The sequence below is a fragment of the Orcinus orca genome, chromosome 1, assembly GCF_937001465.1.
Source record: "Orcinus orca chromosome 1, mOrcOrc1.1, whole genome shotgun sequence".
In the NCBI taxonomy this organism is placed as follows: Eukaryota; Metazoa; Chordata; class Mammalia; order Artiodactyla; family Delphinidae; genus Orcinus; species Orcinus orca.
In genome coordinates, this window is record NC_064559.1 from 114,538,017 (window position 1) to 114,560,735 (window position 22,719).

Consider the following 22,719-nt stretch of genomic DNA (forward strand, 5'->3'; position numbering starts at 1 on the left):
CACTGCCAAGCACCTGCAGACTCGTGCCAAGGACATGAATGCAGTGGTGGAAGAGAAAAGAATAAAGCAAAAATGGGCATTTAGGGATGAGGGAAGTCCACCTTAAAGAACAGAGTGCTTCCCTTGTGGTTGGAACCACTGGTGTTGAAGTTTCCATTTCTGGGGAAGAAAGGGAATGACCACATTTATCTCACTGGGATCTTGGAAAAGGAAATCGCTAGCACCTGAGAGGCACAGGCAATGCCAGTGTGTGCCAGTGAAGAGAGAAGAGAGGAACCCAGGGCTCCCAGCTGCAGTCAGCCCCTGTGGCACCTTGCTCTGTACCCTTCTTTCAGGACCCACCGTAAAGCCCATTCAGAGCTCTGACAAGAAGCCCCAGGAGCAGTTTCCCGCAGAGAAGGCAGCAGTACGGGGACCAAGCTTCTGACTTATCTCACACCTGAGGCAACTCCCACGGAGGCTGCAGAAGGTTAAGCTGTGTGCCTCACGAAGGATGCTCCAAAGAGTGAAGTCAAGTAAGAGATTAGAGATGATTCTTATCTGGTCTGAATGATGCCTTGAGATCTGAAGAGTCTTCAGGCCTGATGTCCCTGAAGATAACTGAAATGGGGGAGAAGCCTGATCACCTCCCTGCAAGTGAGGAAGTGAATATTATTTTTGGAAAACCTGGACACATCTCTGTGCAAGTGGTTTGCATCCTGATGGGGCTGGGAACAGCATTTCCGGAATCCAATCAATTTTCACTGCTTTTAGCAGAGCAGGTGGGCCTCGGGGTTAGTGACCAGGCCCTTTCCGCCTTCCCCAATCTCCAACTACCCTATTGCAGTCTCTCTAGCCTGGACTCTGAGACACAGGAGCTCCTTGGGAACTCTTTATCCATTCAACAGCTTAGTGGTTAGCTGTTTAATGCTAGGCCAAGAATTTTTCTGCCCACCTCAGCCATCCAGAAGAGTTTCACTAGCTGGGAACCTAAAAACACCTTCAACGGGCTTCCCTATGACCCCAGCTCTACTGACCCTGTAGAAGGAGAAAGTCAAAGGGATGTGAGGTGGCACCTAACCAGAAGGTGAGCAGAAGGGCAGAGGAGACGGAACCTTCTCCTTTACGCTATCCTCGCTGACCACTGACTGCGTCCCTTCTCTGGGTCTGGCCTCAAGGATTTCCCCCTAACCCGAGAATGGGGTGGTCTGGCCCTCTGAGCTTATGGTGTAAGTAGGCAAAAAGCTTTACAATTACAGAGGAATACGTGTGTACACACAAACACACAACAACCTAAACACACTTGCGTACTTAATCCCATTCACGTCATCCACATATCTCATTAGGGAAGGCAGAGGACTGGGCTGGACTCCATTTAGGGAGCAGGCAAAGGACTAGAAAAGGAATTTTTCTTTTGAAAGAATGGGTAATGGAACAAAGTTAAACAAGGTTTAAGTTTCTAAGTATACATCATAGGAACCGAATTGGGTAAAGGATAAAGAGGTAAATAGGAACTTGGTTACACACACATACGAACTGCCTGTGTTTAAGAACAGGTCATCACAGAGTTAGAATAATGACTGCTCCAACCCAGGACCTGTTTAGTAGTGTACCAGGGGAGCTTACTAGTGGTTCCCACAAAAATTAATGAAATTTTAAAAAATCATGTCCCAAATAATTTCCCACTTTTTTGACCCTAATGAACTGCATGTTTTGTATTTCTTCAATTTCATTTCCAAATCCCACATTATGCCAGTTCCTAAACCACCATTATTAGACTAACCCCTTCATCTCCATCCCCCAGTGTAGCCATAGCCAAAGATGAGAGACCCTGTTCACACAAGAAAATGGCTCATCTACACAACAGAATAGAGCAAGACTACACTGCTAAAGGGCATTTGTGAGTAAAAAGAAGGTCCAAAGTGTGCCAAATCAGTTGAATGTCTAACTCATTGGCCAGGGACTGAAGAACGAGGATATTATCAGGGTTTTCAGGGGGCAATGGCTTTCTGGTGAAATGACTCGAGCTTTCATAGTTCATGAACAACTTCAGCATAATAGATTTACAAAACTACCTATCCCATTCAATCCTACTCAACATTAGGGAGGGTTAAAAACCAACCAACCAACCAACCAATAAGCTATATTGAAATGAATGGAAACTTAGAAAACATGGAATAGAGTGAATCAGAACTAGAAGAGATTAAAGAATATCTAAGTCATTTTACAGTCTAGAAGGCTGAGGCCCAGAGAAATTAAGTGACCTACTCAAGGTCACGCAGTTATTTAATGACACGACTGGGACCAGAACCCAAGTCCCTTGGCTATTAGTCTAATGCTTTTCCCTACACCCACTGCCTCTCAGAGCAACGATGCTTTAGAGAAGACCCATCAGAGATTACTTGTTGTATCTAGAGACATAGTCTTACGTGAAAGTCAATTATTACTTGGACACAGCCCTTAGAAACCACTGACTGTACTAATCCAAACCATACTTTGGAGACCACCATCCACTAGATACAACTAGCTATGGACTATCAATTCTTGTCAAAAATAGGTAAGTGAATAGTCAGGTTTTTTCAGTCAAATGCTGTCTCTCCTCGAAGAGCGGGCTAGGACAACATTTTGAAGCATACCTTCTATAGTCCTTTTAATCCTTTCCACAACCTCTGGTGGTAGTAGATCAAGTTCCTAAATCCTTGATTCACAGAGAAGAAAACAGGCAGAAAGAAGCTGAGTGACATTCAAGTTCACATGGCAGGTTAGTGGCAGAACTATGTTTGCAATCCAGGGCTTAGACATCTTGTCCCGGGACCTTTTCCTCTACATCATGTAGCATAACTCTGAGGATTGCTTATATATTTTAATAGCTGGATTTCAAGGCTGGTGAGTAGGGAGAGGAAGCATTATACTCAAAACCACCCTGAACCAGGACCTCCAGAAGCAAACTCTGTACTATTTCTCCTTCATCCCCTCTTTTCGTAACTAGTGTCAAGCTCAAGACTAACTGCATAGAATCCTGTTCAAAAGACTAGATAGTCTCAATGATAGTTGAACACATGAATCTACAGTCATACAGGAGTATGAAGTCAGCAAGTAGAAAAGCGAAATTAAGAAAAATAATTTGAACAGAAATTAAAGTGGATAGTTAATGCTGATCGACAATTAACAAAAAAGTCAACTTGTGGATATGTTGAGGACCGTACCCAGTTTTCAAACTATGATTCCTGCAGTTCGGGATCATGTCACTTGTTAGAATATTGGCAGGGAAAGTACATTGAAAGATGTACTTAGATTTTTTTCCTTATCTTTGTTTTTTTTTTTTTTAACTTTGCAGAGGCAGTGGTTGAAATTTATCTAAACCTAGATGTTTAGGTTATTAATGAATTCTAGTGATCCAGGTTCCCTCATTTCAATGACCAGGTAACTACAAGGCAGAAAGATCCTAATGCTGTTAATCTAAGGCAATATTTGTTTCCCTTTTAATCTAGTTGGCATGGTAACCATGACAAACAGGAACCAAAAAGCCTTTTATTTTCCCTTTCTGATGTCCTTATGAAATCTCAGCATTTGCGACGCTTTAAAATGATTGAAGGAAAAGCGTTGTTATGACCCATCACCCTCGGAGCCCAAAGAGCATCATGAGGAGCATCATTAGAACTAAGAGAAAGTGGATCAGAAAAAGAAACAGCTTTAAAGGGGTTCCTTTTGAGTCTTGTTTTCTACTCAGAATGTTCTATGTTTTTCTCATCAAGTGTGGGAATGAATTTATCTTAGCAGGTTACTTAACTACACTGGATAATGTCACACTAACCAGTGTAGGGCACTGACCCAAGTCCTGGGGGGGCTCCTTGGACCAACAGACTATTTTACAAACCTGGGTGGTGGGAGGGATGGTATATTTTTGATAATCAGACATTCCAATGTAATGTTTTCCTTAGAGGTCACCCTCCCCCATCAATGTTATCGTGAAAAACATCAAGTGTGTTCTTTTCTATTTTCATATAATAAATGGGCTTTGCTTACCAACGACACAATGGCAAAGAAGAAATACTGTACAAAACTGCAGGAAGATAAACATGTGAAAACTTTCTATGGGGAAAAAAAAACTCTTTGAGTTTCCTGTCGTCTTCTTTTGAAACTGTAGTGCATATGTTAAAATGTATATCATTTACGGTATTGAGTCATGTGCCACTGCTGTACCTGATGTATCCAATCTGGATTAAACAAACTATGTGCCGCAAACCCTAACATGATTACGATTGTTTATTTTAATACCAGTTCTCCTGCTATACATTAGAAAATAGGGTAATTTTGTTTTGGGGGAAGTTTTTTTTTTTTAAACATCTTTATTGGAGTATAATTTTTTTACGAGGTGTGTTACTTTCTGCTGTATAACAAGGTGAATCAGCTATACATATACATATATCCCCACATCTCCTCCCTCTTGCGTCTCCCTCCCACCCTCCATATCGCACCCCTCTAGGTGGTCGCAAAGCACTGAGCTGATCTCCCTGTGCCATGCGGCTGCTTCCCACTAGCTATCTATTTTACATTTGGTAGTGTATATATGTCCATGCCACTCTCTCACTTCGTCCCAGCTTCCCCTTCCTCCTCCCAGTGTCTTCAAGTCCATTCTCTATGTCTGTCTTTATTCCTGCCCTGCCACTAGGTTTATCAGTACCTTTTTTTTTTTAAGATGCCATATATTTGAACAGAGACTTTCTTCCTTGCCAGAAGGCTCACAAAATCTCAGAAGGGTACTTAAGGTCTAGTCTCATCTTCCCTTCCCCACCCTCCCTCAATGCAAGCAGCTCCTCTGTGACATCTGAGATGGTTCTTGCCTGCTTGTATGCTTTAGTCATGGATGTTCACTAACAGGGAAAGCATTTGGCATTTGCCAACAGCTCTATTTTGAGACACAGCCCTGTATTACTGAAAGAAAATATGCTTTTAATCTGCACTGGTTCTGCTGAGAATACACTGAATATCCACTCTTTCATCTAAACCAACGTCTCAAACTAAAAACTCAAAATTAAATGCTATACAGGGTATAGCAGAAAGCTTGGAAATCAGATGACAGAGGCCCTTAGGTTCTATCACTTACTTATATGGCTTCACATCAGTCTCTTCTCTCTTGGCTTCAGTTTGTTTCCTCCTCTTAAAAATGAGGGGATTGGATTAGATATCCTGAAGATCTGTTCTAACCTTAATAATTCTGGTTTAGGTAGTGAGAGCAAAAGGCATTTTCATATTTCACCGTAATGTGGCAAGAACAACGGGGATTCTTTTGATTTCCCCACAACCAGATCCCAATAAATGAAAACTGAAATAGAAATGAAGGTTAAGGCCAATCCGTGATGCCAGAAGGCCCTAGAAGTTGGCTGTGAAATTCATTTCAATCACTAATGTTCATATCCTTATCACCCACTAGGTGTCACTACAGATTCACAGCTCAAATAATCTGGAGCAAAGTAACTGGAAACCAGATGTGGTGAGAAATACATGCTTTTTCATTAAAAAGCACTAAATGTTAACTGGGATATATGTGCTTGTTCACAGCGGCACAAAACAATAAACATATTCTGCCAAAATAAGAGAATAACCTTGTCAAAGTTCCAATGTCAGCTATGACTATCAAAAATATAATTTTATCTTTTAAGATTAACATAGCTTTATTTATATTTGGGGGAGAAAAAAACCCCTAAAACTTCAAACTACTCCCTTGTCTCATGAGTTGATCTGTAACTACTATAATTTCTGTTCAATTATTTTTAGTATTCAGGGGCTGAAGTTTACCTTTAAACCTTTTTTTTTTAAGGTTAGGTTATGTTTAAAAGGTTAGCAATTATTATTGCAATACTTAAGCTACTTTAGAAAATATTACTTTTAATTACCCAAAATAACTTGTATCCTCTAAGTCAGAATTATCCAAAGCAACAGGTTTCTCAAACATTTCTCTACATGTTAATACTGCTAGCCTAATTTAAGTTAAAGCCTAACTTGAACCGCTGTAATAAGTGTATTTAGTATTCTAGAATTCAGACATTAAACCAATTCACACTAGCCCTCATCCAAATTAAGTGAATGTATAAAGGCTCTCTATACTCATAAAAAGATTATTCTTTTCTCTAACTAGAAATTATCTTCTCTTACTAGTCATGTATTAGTTAAATCTTAGAACTAGAAGGGACCCTAAAAATCTAGTCCAACTGCCTCCTTTCATTGATGAGAAAATTGGACCCCGCGAGGCTAAATGACTAGTACAAAGTAAAAAATAGGTAGTAACAGAGTCAACCAAGACAACTGCTCCTTCTACTACACAACATTCTCAAGTGAGTTTGCCTAAAACCTATCTATAGTCCCCAAAAGATTAAGGGGTTATGCACCTAGAATGACAATTCCAAATTAAAATTCCACACACAGTAACATACAAATGCCAGCAGATTCCTTCCACAGCCACAATAACTACATCCCTTATTTGGGAAGGTAACTGCTGAAATTTTCCTAGCAAATGCTTATGAAAAATAAAACTATTATTTTCATGTTATGTATATGCTTACCTCCAGCTTATTTTTCTATTAAAAAAGAGATCGCAAGACAATCCTAAAAGAGAATCCAATTAATTTCAAGACTAATGGGTACCCTCATCTCTAATTAAGATGCAGGAGTATCCTGATTAAAATTCCCTAGCAATGACAAACTGTGAACTTGGCTGTATTGTGGGGGAAAGGGTAGGAAAAAAAAAGAGGAAAGTTCAATTATATAGCAGTGACAAGATCTTATTTAAACATGTAATTAAAGTCTTTTTAATGACATTCTGGACCTAATTATGGATTTGCTATTTACAGTGTTAATTAATTCACTCTAACTTGGCAATACATGTACAGTACTGATACATATAAATAAAGCATATCATTGCCCAACCCAAATGACAGGAATCTAAGTTAAACAGTTTAGGGCTGTGTTATGTGAGTGTCAGACAGTAAATGACAATGGCTGTGGATGTTTGCTGACAGCCGTGGGGGAAAGTGTTTATATTGCCTAGACAAGTATGCACACAGGAAAGGAGAGCTTCCCTTCACTTTTAAAAAGTAAATACATCTCTCTATTCATACTCGGTTCTCTCACCACAAATCCGTTCACAGAGAAGTTTGGGAACCAATCGTATATTCATAAAAGAACTGCTACAGAGAAGAAATTAAAGAATATGTAACTTCCAATTACATTTATCTAAATCATAATTTACAGATACAGCATCTCAGAAAAATGCTAGAAACTTCCCTTAGCCTACCAGCAGAGTACAGCAGTTCTTAACCTGGGTTCCACAGATGGGCTTCAAAGGGTCTATGAACCCTTTGAAATTACATATACAATTCTTGTTTATAGAATGAGAAATTTTCTGGGACAAATCTATAGCTTTCATCAGATTCATAAAAGGATCCAAAAATCAACAAAGATTAAGAGCTGCTCCTTTTCCTGAGAAACAAAAACAAGACAGCCACTACTGATGATCCTTAGCTATTTAATGCACATCAACCACAGCTTCCACAATTATAAAGACAAAAGATATTCAAAAGATGAACAATAAACATGTCAACACACTTGGCTAAGTTTCTACTTTTACTGGTAATAAATATTTTTACTGGAAGCAAACAAGGACCTTCAGGAAAGTCTGAAGCAATGTTTATTCCTTCCTGCCTAAACCTAAAAGGAGAGGGGGCTTTCTGTTCTACCATGCTACAAATTTCTACAAGAACACACCTCTATGGAAATGTAGCCCAAGACTTTTGGAAAGAACTCCACAGCATAAACTAGCATTATTTTTCAAATCTCAACTGTTTTTATTTCTTTTAAGCAAGCAGTGGTATATAAGTCTTTTTAAGTGTTTCTTTTTGGAACAGCTTATAGAAAATGGCACCCTGGGACCTTTAGCTCTATGTCCCCCAAATTTTCTTTCAAGAATCTCATCCAGGAAGTTTCTTTAAAGAAGATAATTCATCTGACCTGAATCAGGTTGATTTAGGTCAAAACAATCTGAAAACTAGATGTGTCCCAGTGGAAAGCCTCAAAACTTCTCCAGTTGCTCAAAAATGCCACTATATGCCACTCTACTACAGGTCAAGGATGGCAATCCAAAGGTATCACTTGTTGATATCCCCAGATGGCGTGACATACAGCCTATAATCACTGGTTGCCACGCATCATTTCTTGTAGATAAACGGTATTCATGTGATAGGCTGCCATCCAGCCTGGATGCCTCTGAGCGTTCCAATAATACGACTGAGACGCAGAAGCATAGTATTCCTGCCACGCCCTGTAGTAAGCTCTCCAGTACTCCTCATAGTCCTGATAGGTGTCAGAAAAACTCGGATGTGTTTCCCTATGGCGGTCATACCAACCATCTTCCTGGGGTTCTGCCTGCAATCGATAGGAAGACCGCCTGGGAAGGCTTCTCTGGCTCTGCTTAGCTCTCTGGTTATGGTTAGCTCCCTCTTTATGCCTTGTCTTTATTTTGATTTCAGGTGATTCTTGATACTCTACTAGATGAGGGGTGTCATTTCCATTCAGAGGTTGTTCCAAAGAGATATGGCCACCCACAGGAATAGATTCCAAGTCTTTCAGCTGAGTATCAGAAGAACCTTCCAAGTATGACTTACTTCCTTTGCTCTGGGAAGAACTCCTTGAACTGTAAGAATCACTGTCACTCTCAGAGTCTCCAGATTGGCTACTACTTGCCAATATCTGCACTCTCTCTTCAGTAATTCTATTTCTCACAAAACCATTTTGAGGATTCACAGTCTGATCCCCAGGACCTGTGTAGTGTCTGATGACTTCTACAGGTTTCTCTAACCCCTCTTTAATATAGTGTTCGTAATCCTCCATCAATTCTGCAAAAGTCAAAGTACATGGCAGATGGGTTTTAAAGGAAGACAGACAGGGAATTTTGGGGAGTGACACAGAAGCTTCTTTGACTTGGTGCTGACTGTTAGTAGAGTTTTCAACAGAGGCCTGAATAGAATTCTTCATTTGCTCTTCCAATTGTACGGCACAGCCCAGTTCTTTTGGTGACATGGCTTTTTCTACAATTCCACACTCTGAGTGGCTTTTCACAGGAAGCTTTTGTTTGGTATTATTTTTTGATTTGACTGATAGTGCAGATACAGAAGTATTTCTAGATGAAGCCATGTGGTTACCATGAGCTTTCTGAGTTTGAAAGGTGCTCTCTATTTTTTGAATTTGTTTTAGGGTCTGTGTAGGTATACTTGCTAAGCCATATGTATGCATGGCAGCTTCAACCTCCACATCCCAATCCAAACATTCTTCCATCAGACCAGGAGGAATAGGATCTATGTAAAAGGAATAAAAAAAGTATTAAATTCTCGAGCTGTTCTAGACCAGCATTTTCTGAATGGATTAATAAAGCTTTCCACGGTCAAATAAGATTAAGAAACAAAATATACTAACACTATACTAAGAAGCTTAATATATTAGATTTTAAAAGACCTAAGCAAAACTTGCAGTAAAGAAATTTGCCCAAAAATATAAAAGACCCATCCCATACCCCCTCACTCGAAAAGAGCTTATTCTAGGAGTGAGGTATGCCTCTACAGCGATTCTCCCATCCTTCCTCGTCTCCCTCTCCCCAACTCCTCCCCATTATCTCACTACTGATAACAGCAAAACAAGATATTAGAAAATGGATTGTGCTCTCCAAAGCTTACCAACTGGGAAATATGACAACTGCAACCCTGTACCCAAGTAAATCTGCCACCCTATATTCTACCAGGGAGAAATCACTGCCCTCAACGGTGAAGGAAAAAAACCTCCACGGGGAAAAAAGCCAGATGACTGTGAAAAGATCTGTGGTACCAATGGCACTTGTAAGTTTAAAAAAATTTGCTGGCTCTAACTCTATAAATTTCCTATCCCATCCAGGCATGACAATTTGCTTCCACCTGCACTCAGATCTTTCCAAAGTGTGACCAATTTTCATCTTAGGCAGACTAAGTACACAGAGGCCCTGCTTTACAAAGACCTCACCTGTCTGTTGCTGCTAGTGGTGTTCCATGTATGTGTACCCACTACTCATTCCCTCATATCTGGATTCTTCAGCTGGGGCTCTTGATCCTTCACTGAACAGACCCTCTAACTAAACATGGATTCCTACTAAGGTGCCATCCCTTGCTTGCGGAGACCTATCATTCAGGCCAATTCCCTCCTAATCCTGCTCCAGGCAACTCACCCGAACAGTCTGTTGTCACACAAGTGCCTAGTCCAGTATAGATCTAACACTATAAATATCATTTTCTCATCATTTCGGGGCTCTGTTAACTTTTCATAAAGATCCAAATATGTCACTTTCTGGTAACCAAAGGCAAATCTTATTTTTATCACTAGATGTTATGATACTGAGTCCTACCACAAGTCCTAACTCTCTTGTACCAATTTTCAATTTACTTTTTCCATTATTTATAACTATAAAGATCACCAATAGACTTATACATAGAGAGAATTAACAAAATATAGTCTTAGAACTGACAGAGAACCTAAAGACCATCTACTCTAAAAACAAATATTTTGTAAATCAGGACATAAGCTTAGAGCAATTTAAAAAATGTGTGAAAATGAGTTATCACAAAGCCAAAACTACTAAAATTCACAGTACTCCCAAACCTGTGTTTCATCTAGCTTTGTAAAAATCACTAAAGGAGTTAAATATAAATTGGTAAAATATTCATTGTTATATTTATTCAATAACTACATAGTCCATCTTCTAGAAGGTCATGTATACACTATATAAGTATACATTTATGTATCTATACAACGTATACATATACACACACGAACATGCATACATTAACATATACAGTTGACCTTTGAATAACACGGGTTTGAACTGCAGGTATGAACTGCGCAGGTCCACTTATACGCAGATTTTTTCCAATACGTACAATAGTACTACACAATCTGCTGTTGGCTGAATCAGTGGATGTGGAAAGGCAGATATGGAGGGCTGACTATAAGCTATACAGCGATTTATGCTGCATGGAGGCTCAGCGCCTCTAACCACCCCCATTGTTGTTCAAGGGTCAGTTGTATAGCAAATAAACCATATTTCCACCCAGGAGTTTGGTTTTTTTTTTAGTAAGTTTGTTTGTTTGTGTATTGATTGATCGATTGACTGATTGCATTGGGCTCTATCGATTGACTGCATTGCTCATGGGCTCTAGAGCGCAGGCTCATTAGTTGTGGTGCATGGGCTTAGTTGCTCTGCAGCACGTGGGATCTTCCCGGACCAGGGATCGAACCCGTGTCCCCTGCACAGGCAGGTGGATTCCTAACCAGTGCGCCACCAGGGAAGCCCCAAGCTGCTTTTTAAAACTGCTGTCTTAGAAACAATGCATGTTTGAAACTATTAATGATCTCTTGAAAACTTTTTTAGAAACCCTAAAAAACTGGGTGGGGACTTCCAGGAGGCACAACTACTGAGCCCACGTGTCACAACTACTGAAGCCCGCGTGCCTAGAGCCCGTGTTCCGTAACAAGAGAAGCCACTGCAATGAGAGGCCTGCGCACCACAACGAAGAGTAGCCCCAGCTTGCCGCAACTACAGAAAGCCCGTACGCAGCAACAAAGACCCAACAAAGACCCAACACAGCCAAAAATAAATAAATTAATTAAAAAAAAAAGCAGCTTGATAAATGATTCATTAAAATCAAAAGAAAACACTTCAACATTTTCAGAACACTGTCCAAATTAAAGATACTATTCCTTCCCCATGGTGACAAAGGGGAGTATGGCAAGAATTACCTTCATAGCAACATAAGAGGTAAAATACATCCCTTGATATAAAAGAATAAAATCAAATTGCAGGGCTACAAAGTAAAATATGGAGTTAATACAGTAGGAAAATATTTTTCATTTTTCATGTGTCATTAGTTAGCTTGCAATCTTCTCCCTGTTACTTATTAGCTGTAAGACCTTAGACAAATATTTAACCTCTCTATGCCTCAATATCCTCATCTACAAAAGGTAGATAATAATAGAACATACCTCACGTAATTGTGGTGTGAATTAAATGAGTTAACATATATACTTAGAACAGTATCCAACACATCATAAGTACTCTATGTTAGCTATTATTTTTATTAGGCCTATCATTATTATTTTGACAGCAAAATGAAACAGACAAAATATACCTGGTAAAGGCTGAAGATTGATCTTACATTTCTGGGCAATTTTCATCATCATATTTTCTTCTTCTCCCCTACAGCAGTAGGTCACTGTCAGTCCCAAAGTACCTAAAGCACAGAAGGAATGTTAAGTAGTAAATCATTTTCACATAAATGACACTTCAAGTCCACCTGTCACATTATAGCTTCCTCCCCTTAAAGAAAGCACCCAAACTTTTTTCTTTTCTTTTTTTTTTTTTTTTTTTACCAAAACGGCCAGCTCTGCCAATCCGATGCATATATGTCTCCCAATTCAATGGAACATCCAGGTTTACAACCAGATTCACGTTCTCAGCATCAATTCCACGGGAAGTCTTGAATTGAAGAAGAGAACAGTTGTTTGTGTGCATTAGCCATTGCATGGCACACTATATTATTCAGTATAACCAAGAGCCCAATTAAGAATAGGAGGATATTTAAAAGCAAGGAGGATATTTAGGAGCAAAGGAAAAGAAAATTCATTTCTAATGACTAATTTCAACAATAAAGATAAAAATACAGAAGACATTTTTAGGAAGAAATCATATTCCCCAGCACTGGAAAGACAATTATCTTCTGGTATTCTTGTCAGATACACCCACCTAAAATAATAGATGAAATCTGTACATTTGATAACAGAACATATGTCCAGATGGATTAATCACCCAAACTGAACAGGAAATTTACCAAATCTGTGGAAACGAGGACTCTGCAATGAAACTGCTTCAGTTTAGCCATAGCATCAAGACGCTGATTCTGATTCATGTTGCCTAAAAAGACCCAGAAAGAAAGTCATATAAAAACAAGTGAACAGGGCTTCCCTGGTGGCGCAGTGGTTGAGAGTCCGCCTGCCGATGCAGAGAACACGGGTTCGTGCCCTGGTCCGGGAAGATCCGACATGCCGTGGAGCGGCTGGGCCCGTGAGCCACAGCCGCTAAGCCTGCGCGTCCGGAGCCTGTGCTCCGCAACGGGAGAGGCCACAGCAGTCAGAGGCCCGCGTACCGCAAAAAAACCCAAAACAAGTGAACATACATTTATCAAAGCCACAAAAATCAGAAATCATAATTGCCAGTCTTAACACTTTAACAACCAAAGTTAATTCTGTCCTTATATGCAAATCTAGGTTAAGAACTAACGTCAGAAACAAAAACCTAAAGTCAGAATCTTCTAAAATATGGTTAGGCAATCAACTAGAAATTCAATTTTAAATGGTGACTAGGCTATGCCTGCAGATATAACATTATATCTACAAAGTGCCATATGAGGTTTAACAATTCTTAGGAAAATAATATTGATTTAACCAGCTGTTTACCAATTTGGTGTTGAAGTGTGATCTATCATCCAAATACTGGCCCATCAGAAAACAATCTCCCCAGTATCTCATAATATACCACGACTAAATGAGCTTACGCTAACAGGTTAAAAACTAAGCTGAGATAGCAATCAAAACTCTAAAAAGGATCTCACTTATCAAAAATTCCTTTAAATCTTTCACTCCTAGGTCAACAGTAATAATTTAGCTTTGTGTCAAAAATGAATCAGTTTTGCCTTCCACAAGACTGTAAAAGTCAATTTAGTTAGCAATTCTTTGTATTTTTTACAATGTTTATCTTAAGATAACAAAGACAGACTCTATTTTGTAAAGTTATTACGTTCTTTGTGGCTATAACTCCAGTTTTCTAGTTTTTTAGTACATACCATGTTACTTCTTAAAGAGACAAATCCCAGTGAAAAATAAACCTGAAATTCCTTTTACTCTGAAGACTCAGTCTAACCTCACACTCACAAGACAAGTCAGGAAGTGGTATCTCTTCCTCCTGACTTTGGAGAAGCTTCAAGTCAGGATACTAAACAAAGATTAAAGTTAAGAGATGAACTTACCTGAAATGCACTCTGCAGGAAAGCCTTTAGAAGAAAGGATATCAGCCAAGTGTTGTGCTCTATGAAAAATAACACAGAGGGTTATAATTTTACAAATACTGCCCCATACCTATCCTTTTATTTCACAAGTTCCCCAGATGACTTTTTTTTTTGCAGTACGCGGGCCTCTCCCATTGCGAAGCACAGGCTCCGGACGCGCAGGCTCAGCGGCCGTGGCTCACAGGCCTAGCTGCTCCGCGGCATGTGGGATCTTCCCGGATCGGGGCACAAACCCGTGTCCCCTGCATCGGCAGGCGGACTCCCAACCACTGCGCCACCAGGGAAGCCCCCCAGATGACTTTTTAAGGTACATTACCTGCTGTGTAAATTAGAAAAGACTAAGGCCTGATTAAATGGAATTTTGCTGAACAATTCTTGTAAATGCTGAGTCTTTTCCTCAAAAATCTTATGGGCCAAAGGGTATGAACTGACAACTTTGTAGTACTGCTTCAAACCTACAAAGAAGAGTCTTCTGTTAAAATGAACATATTTTCTATAGCAAATATGAAAGCAAAAGCCAACTTAGCAAAGGAAAGCTCCAGAATATCACAAACCAACCCACTAAATATCCAGTATCTGTACACACCTATGAGACTCGGATCACTGGAGTTTAGTCTTACAAAAGTGGGCTCTCTCATGTACTTTGTCAAAGCATTAGCCAAAAATTCAGGGTAAGTAGCTGACACTGCCAACATCTGCTTACTGGCAGGCAAGGAAGAATAAATCCAACTGCAAAATAAAAGAAAAACACACACACCATGGAAACTATTCAGATGATAATCACCACCTAGAAAAGCAAAAGATAGATACTTTGGGGCACCATTTCAATAGTCAAGTTAGTTATTTTTCTTACTTTATTTGCTCCTGGAAGCTGCCTTCTTCTAAAAGCTTATCTGCTTCATCAAGAATAAAGAGACGTATACTGCCTGGATTCAAGTAGTCAAGTTCTATCAGTTGTTTAATTCTGCCTAAAGTCCAGAAAAAAAATATTCAAATATTCATATGCACCAAATCCGTGCAAATTTCAGCCAATGTTGTTATTCTACTTACAGGTTGAATTGCTAACTTTCCTGACCCAACCCTCATTATTCTTTACACACTAAACCACAAATTAGAAATCCTGAGTTCTGATCTTCCCTAAATCCATTATTTTTTCCCTCACATTTCATCACCAATACGTATGGAAAATAAACACTTCCTATCAAAAGACTTGTAAGGCACTGAAAGCTAGATTGTGATTCTGAGTGACTCATGACCGAAGGACTAATACTGAAGCAAAGAATAATCCCAATCCATGGCTTAGAAGGGCTTTCTGAAATCATCTCATTCCTCTTCTGCTCAGAAGCCTATCCCATACTTGTTCTTAAACATCCTTAGAAACAGAAATTTCATAAATCCTGTTGGTAATCCAGTCATGTGTTTATATGTCACTAATCTAATGCTCTTCATTTTTAATCCTCAAAATAATTACCATAATTATCAAAGATTGCCATATTCTTATTGCTATATAGAAGTGTTCAGTTACTTAAAAGCCCCAGTTATTAACAAGCATTGATATCTTACCAGGAGAACCAACAGCAATATGACACTTTTTAAGTCTGGTTTTGTCTTGTGATAATGGAGTCCCTCCGATAAACACATGACACTCTAAGCCTTCCATTTTTATTCCAATGGCTGTGATAACAGAATGTATCTGTACAGCAATTTCTCTTGTAGGAGCCAAGATCAAAATCTAAAAAAAACATAAAATATACCTTTAACAAGTCGGTAGAATAAATACATAAGGCAGGACTCAAAAAGCTTTACAGTGTTTTTTAACCCAGATACTCATATCTGGGTTAAAAAACACTGTTGAAGAGTCATCATCAGATATACATGACTGAGAACTTGAAATACAGCCTGCTGTAACTACTAAACCACAAAGTAAGACTATGAGGGTCATACCTGATTCATCTTTATATCCCCAATGCCTGGCATACTGTTTAAACATAACATGGGCTCAACAAATCTTTGCTGAAGAAATGATCTCCAAACCCAAATCTCCTGTTAATTTGGGTAAGGCCCTCTTAGACCCTACTCTGAGAGAACCCAGAAGGTGGGAGATCAGTATAATACATTCACTGTAAGAACCACATGCAGTTACCTACCATAGCCAAACACCTCATTACCACAAATCAGGTCAAATGCTAAACCTCACCACAATCTAGTGAGCAAATAAAAGAATAAAGAATCCCTAACTGTATTCTCAAGTAATGACAAAATTGACACACATGGCAGACTTATTTAACACGCAGTAATAACAGAAATCTCTAAACTTCTAACACTAATAATGTGTATTTGGTCACTAACCACACCAACACCACTCACCAGCCTAAGTATCTACTTTACTTGTATACTTTTCATACGTCTTAACACAATCATTCACTTCTACCTCTGAGGAGCTACTGGTATTTCATCTGACCTGCAGGAAATCCACATAACATACCCTCCTTGGGTCCTCTGAGCTAAACTCACCTGGGTACTTAGGTTTTCAAGAACAAGAGAGTCCAAAGCAATGGTGGAGAATACACAGGTTTTCCCAGTGCCAGACTTAGCTTGAACAATTAAATCTGAGGAGGAAAAAAAAAATTATCATTAGCCAGGACTGACTGAAGAAGCTTAGGTACCAACATGAAATTCCAGAACTAGACAGGCCTCCAGAGATCACATCCTTAACCACCTTCGTTTTTAAGTTAACTCTAAAACAAGCATGTGGCCATATCCAGAAACAGGCCTCCTCCCTGAACCTCCACCGTTTCTCTTCTTTTTTTGGCTTAGAAAGCAGAAATTTATTTTCTCAAAGTTTTGGAGGCCAGAAATATGAAATCAAGGTATCAGCCGGGCCACATTCCCTCCTAAGGCTCTATGGTACAATCCTTCCTGTCTCTTCCAGCTTCTGACGGCTGAGACATTTCTTGGCTTGGAGTTGTGTAATTCCAATCTCTGCCTCCATTTTCACATGGCTTTCTTCTCTGCCCTTCTCCCTGCTCTTATAAGGACTCTTGTCACTGGATTTAGGGCCTACCCTAATCCAGGCTGATCTCATCTGAGATCTTTCCTGCCGTTTATATTCCCAAACGTAGAACCACTTGACAGCGTGGAATGGACCTCAATTATCTCCAAATTCAATACTGCGCCTCCGTCTGACAGAGGAGGAAACTGAGGCTCGCGTGCGTGCGGCGTCTTGCCCCGGGCCGAGCCCTGCAAGACGGCCGCTCTGGGCCCTTCCCGGCCCTCGCCACGGGCTTGGCCGCCGCCGCCGCCGCCGCCCCCTCCTGCTGCCCTCCCGGCCCCTCCAGGGCCCCAGCCCTCACCAAGCCCACACCGCCCCAGCGGTATGGCCTTGAGTTGCACGGGCGACGGCCGCTCGAAGCCAACCGCCCGCAGCCCCTCCACCACCGGCCGCGACAGCAGCAGCGACTCGAAGTCCCCCGGCTCCGCCAGCAGCACGTCCCCGGTGCGGGTCCGCGGACTGTTGATGTCATGAGCCGTCCGCAGACTCCGCACTGGCCGGATGGCTGGCTCCGGGGCCGCGAACTGCGCAGCCACGCGCTCCGCCGGCATACTGCTCTCCACGGTCTTTAAGGCCGCCGAGCCTTCAAAAGCCGTCGCCATGCTAGCCGCGCCGCCGGATCTCGCGGTACTTGGGGCGAGGCGTGGAGCCTGAGAACAAGAAGAGGAAAAACTTTATTGGCAGTCTTCCTGCGAAGACACTGACACTCCCGGCCTCGAAGAGGAGGGGTAAGGGACGGAAGTCGGAGGCTTAGAAAGACTCGGAAACAGCTATAACAACAAAAAAACGTGGCCTGAGGAAGGCGGGAAAAGGGAGGGGAGGAAAGCTGAGGCTACCGGTGTGTCGCCGCCTGCGGCCTACAGAGGGCGCCGCGCGCTCACGGTGGGAGCACTGCCCCGCCCTGCGCCCGCGTTGCTGACCTCACAATGCTGCCTTTGTGAAGAGCCCAGTGCGTCACGCTCCCAGCCTCCGGGCTTCGGCTCGGCGGTCAACTCCTCCGGCTCCCCATCGTGTCCCGCCCCAACTCGCTGCCTCCTCCTGTGCTCGCAGAGAGCGCCCGAAGTACAGCGAGATTTAGGATTGACCACGTTGCCAGGTATATATCTGTGTGCTTTCACCTCTGCGTTCCCAGCCCCTAGCACAGTACCTGGCACACGCTGAGCTCTGATAAAAGCAAATCGAATTGGAACCAGCAACTGAACTGACAACTCCCACATTAGTATCTACACCTCCGACCCTCCTCTGAACTCCAGACTTGTACATCCATCTCCCTTTTCAACACTTCCACTTTATGTCTAATAGCTCAAATTTAACATTTTCTATGTGTTGCTCCTATCCCTCCCCACCACCATCTCATGGATGACAGCAGTCTTTACCACTTTATTTTAGGTCGCTGCTCAAATACCACCTTTTCAAAGAGGACTTTCCTGAACACTCTGAGATAGCTCCCCCATCCTGGCAGCTCCCCAGCCTTTCCCATCACTCTCTATTCCCTGTTCTACTTTATTTTTCTGCTTATTACTAGATGAAATCATATGTTTATTGTCTGTCTCCCCCACTCTATGAGGACAGGGACCTATTCTCTTTTGTTCTCTGCAGTATGCCTAATCGGAAAAAACAATCTAACACAGAGTAAGTGCTCAATATTTATTGAATAAATGAGCTCCTATAACAAAGTCTGAGTCATAACTCCAAATTAAGTATTTTTGGAACTTAATATTCACAATTACAAATCTAAAGATTATATCATAATTCTGGTCGTTATCTCTCACCAGCCTCACACTTCCCTACACACACACACACACACACACACACACACACACACACACGGTGATGATGCAGATTCCAAAGGAGGTACTTTGGCAAGGTAATCCCACTGGAAAGGTATTCTCAGATGCATTTTTCTTATAAATTTACAAAACATTGAGAAAATGTCAACTGTTCATATGAAAGAAGGGGGCCTGTTGGGAGTGGGCAGTAAAGGTTCCAGACTTCCTCTTAGTACCTACCCCACCTCTTTCATCCACTTAATCCCTAAATCCCAAACCTGGGAATTAATTATTCTTGACTCCACCTTCCATTATCCCTCTCCCCTTTCTTTTTTTTGGGGGGGGGATTTGGATTGACCAGGGATTGAACCCGGGGCCATGGCAGACAGTGAAAGCACTGAGTCCTAACCACTGGACCGCCAGGGAAATCCTTCCCGTTTCTAACAATTACTTGAGGGCAAGTAATTTTGCTTCCAAATATCGCATCCATATTTCTTCTCCAGTCTCCATAGCATCTGTCCTATTTTAGGTCCCTTTTAAGGGTCCTATTTTAGGACCTTTTAGGTCCTAACTATCACAACAACCTCCTGAATGGTTCCCCTGCCCAAATATTGCAGTTATGTTACTAGTCATAAATTATATTGCTATAGCTAAAAACAAATCAATACAATTTTTTTCCTCAGTAGTTAAAAACTGTAATAATGCTGTTGGTCATAATTTTTAGTGCCATAAAAATAAAACATAAAGGTAAGAGATCATTTAATAACCAGGTAAGGTGTGAGAGTAACATACGCAGAAACCAGTTGGACTGTTGTCTGCCTGCTGGCCTCCTTCAGGATAAAATCACAATGGGACCCCAGCCTCTTTGTATGCTGTTCTGTCTACTTGGAAAATCTTTCCTCACCTTATGTACCTGGAAGGTAGAGGGGGGAAGGATTCCTGTGAATTGAAGAAGTGGGAGTAAAAGGTAGACTCGGAATGGATTTTCAGGTTCAAATGGTCCCAGGCAATGATTTCACAATGGAAGTTTCTGCACCCAGAGGAAAGGAAAATAATGTAAACAAAAACATAGACATAAGGTGGCCCCCCTCGAATGTGAGGATCCATGGGACTATGTGGAAAGAAGGGAAGGCACTAAGATTTTTATAGCCACTTTTTCTCATTTGATCCTCAGAGCAACAAAGGGTAGGCAACCTTATTATTTGCATTCAATCTGCAAACATCTCTTCATTCATTCTTTCAGCAGAAATCTTCTAAACGCCTAATACGAATCAGCCAGATGCTGGAGATGCAAAACTGGGACAAAATAAGCAGAGCACTTGCCCTCAAGAAGAAAGATACATGCAGACGGATAGCTCTGGCCAAGGAGGAAATATTCAAATAGCACAAGGTGGTGTAAAAGTACATGCAGTACTGACATTTTTCAGGGCCTTAGCGGCTCAAAGTGTGGCTGTCATGTGGGAGAGCGTGAGAACATCTGAAAAATTGAGAAAAACAGCTTTTGGTATTCAGAGACCAATAGCTTTCTTCTCTATGCTCTTCTCTCCCCATCCCAAATCAGAGTGGTTTAAAGCATGCATGGAACTATAAGAAAACCTCCATGCCCGGGTCACTCCTTTCCTAATCCCTGGAGTCTAGCACTTCTGCCAAGATAGCTGCACCAGGAGGCAATGCTCAAGTCCCTTGAAGCACTGGGGTGGGGGGGTGATTTTCTGAGCTGATCCTGAAGGATAGATGTGGAGTTCATCAGGCAGTGGGGGTGGAAGGAAAGCTCACCAGGCAGACAAGTTAGAAGGATATTCTGGGCAAAAGGAACAGTTTGTGCAAAGGCGTGAAAGCATGAGAAACTATAGTAGATACGGTAAGGTATGAGCTTTAGCATGAACGGAGGCAAGTATGGAGCGCTTACCAGGAAACAAGGTTGCAGAGATATATTGGTCCCATAGTATGGAGGACCTTGTCTGCCACCATAAGGAATATAAAATTAATGTGTTATGCTCGCCCAAAGGAGGATAGTGTTATGTAGCAATAGAGAGAAATACAATTGGAAGTATAGACTAAGGCTTGATCAGTGACAAAGCTGAGGAGTTTGGATTGTAACTTGCAGAGCATCGAGCATCATCTCAGTTTGGGATCTAATATGAGGTAGTAACTGCAAGGCCCACTTTGTAACGCTGTTTCTCACACCTAACAACCCCTGGGTCTTTTGGGTGTTGTCCACTGCTTTCTGAGTGTCAGTGCTTAACCTGTGTGCTGCTTAGCCAGCAAGCAGTGACTGAGCACATGTTTCCTAGTTCTCTCTCCCAGGCAAGGGGAACATTCCCTCCTATATCCTTCAGTTCATCTGCTCAATGGACTGTAGCACCATCAATAAACTTAAGTTACATCAAGTTTATTAAGTAACAATATCTGGCCTTCTGGACAGAATTTTTCATGACCCTGCTCAGTCCTATGCAGCTACCTTTCAACGTGGAGAATAACTATTTTCATATGTGCCCCTTGGCCTATGGGGTGACTATGTCTTCAGTACCTTTTCAAACAGGAATGAGGAGAGGGGAAGAAGCAGGAAAGGCCCAGGTTCCTATACTCTGCGCGGCCACCTCTCACCGTGGGGACTTGCTTAGCTGGCTTTCAGTAAAGGACCCCAGGCCATCCTCCCTCTCTCTAGACCAGACTCCCCTCTGCCCAGGGCCCACGTTGATTAATTGCCCCATTTAATACTACAGCCTCAGACTTTAGGGAGGAAGGCGTCACGTTTGCTCTTCTGCTGAGAATGGGGCCCAATTCATTCTTGTCCAGGCAGCATAATAAATAACCTGCCCCTGTTGGCAGGGAGTTTATTAGAGACTGATGGGACATTTAACAATAACTGGGGGCCTGTGATTTATTAGGTAGGGAGGTTTGTGGCGTCTCCGAAGACGGGGAATGTGGAATTTAATTGATAAAGCGGCTGTCAGCAACAATGAGATGCACTCAATAGAATACGCATTTGAGGGCTTCTCTTTGGAGCTGTCAGGAAGGGTTTCTGCTAATCATACGCAGCTCCGGTGGATGGTGGTGTCTGCTGGTTATTTGGGTGAGACACAAATGGCAGGGAGGGGACTCTGAAAGGGGCCCGGGGAAGGGTGCACCTGTCAGTTGCCCGGCCTGATGGAAGAATGTGACACAAATGAGCAAAAGGAAAGATTTCCATCACGCCAAGAGAGGGCTCCCCTTCAAGAGGACTTTGTTTCTCTCCTGGGAGCTGCTCGAGAGAACAAGAGGTGTCGAGCACCCACTTCCTGGAGAAGGAGGGAAAGGAAAGAGTTAAGTGGCAAGAGAGATTTGTTCTGGAATTCGAAACTCCCTAAGCCTGACCTATCTGCACCAGAGACCCCCCCCCCCGCCTGGCTCCCCAGCCACAGACACTCACAGACACATCACACCCCCACACACACCACCGTTACCTGCCTCCCCCCAACACCATAGTTACCCACATCCACACAGCCTCCTCCTGTCACTGCTGCTCTCATGCCGAGAACAGAGCCACAGAGACTCAGATGGATGGAGCCTCACCTTTTATCTATTGTTGTCTGCCGGCTCTGGAGACCCCAGAATCCAGGCTGAGAAACTGGAAATAAATTCCTGTCTGGAGCGTGCAGAGCGTACCGCACCTTACCTCCTCGGCCCGCCCTCCACCCAGCTTCCCGACAGCAAGGGAGCTTGGTTTTCTCTCTGAGGCCATCCACGATGGCACTGGCACTGGTACAGCTCTGTCCTCAGGCAGCCCTGAGCCTTTCCAGGC

At 41.9% G+C, this 22,719-nt stretch overlaps 1 protein-coding gene across 1 annotated transcript; it reads right to left on the minus strand.

Annotated features, from left to right (window-relative positions):
- Window positions 1–7,487: 7,487 nt before the first annotated feature.
- DDX20 (DEAD-box helicase 20) lies at window positions 7,488–17,890 on the minus strand. The gene is made up of 11 exons (XM_004263187.4): window positions 17,468–17,890; window positions 16,629–16,723; window positions 15,678–15,846; window positions 14,968–15,082; window positions 14,701–14,843; window positions 14,431–14,569; window positions 14,076–14,134; window positions 12,882–12,964; window positions 12,424–12,529; window positions 12,183–12,284; window positions 7,488–9,329 (listed from the first exon to the last, which is right to left on the minus strand). The coding sequence occupies exons 1-11, from the start codon at window positions 17,766–17,768 to the stop codon at window positions 8,167–8,169; spliced, it is 2,475 nt and encodes an 824-aa protein (XP_004263235.1). The 5' UTR covers window positions 17,769–17,890; the 3' UTR covers window positions 7,488–8,166.
- Window positions 17,891–22,719: the final 4,829 nt, after the last annotated feature.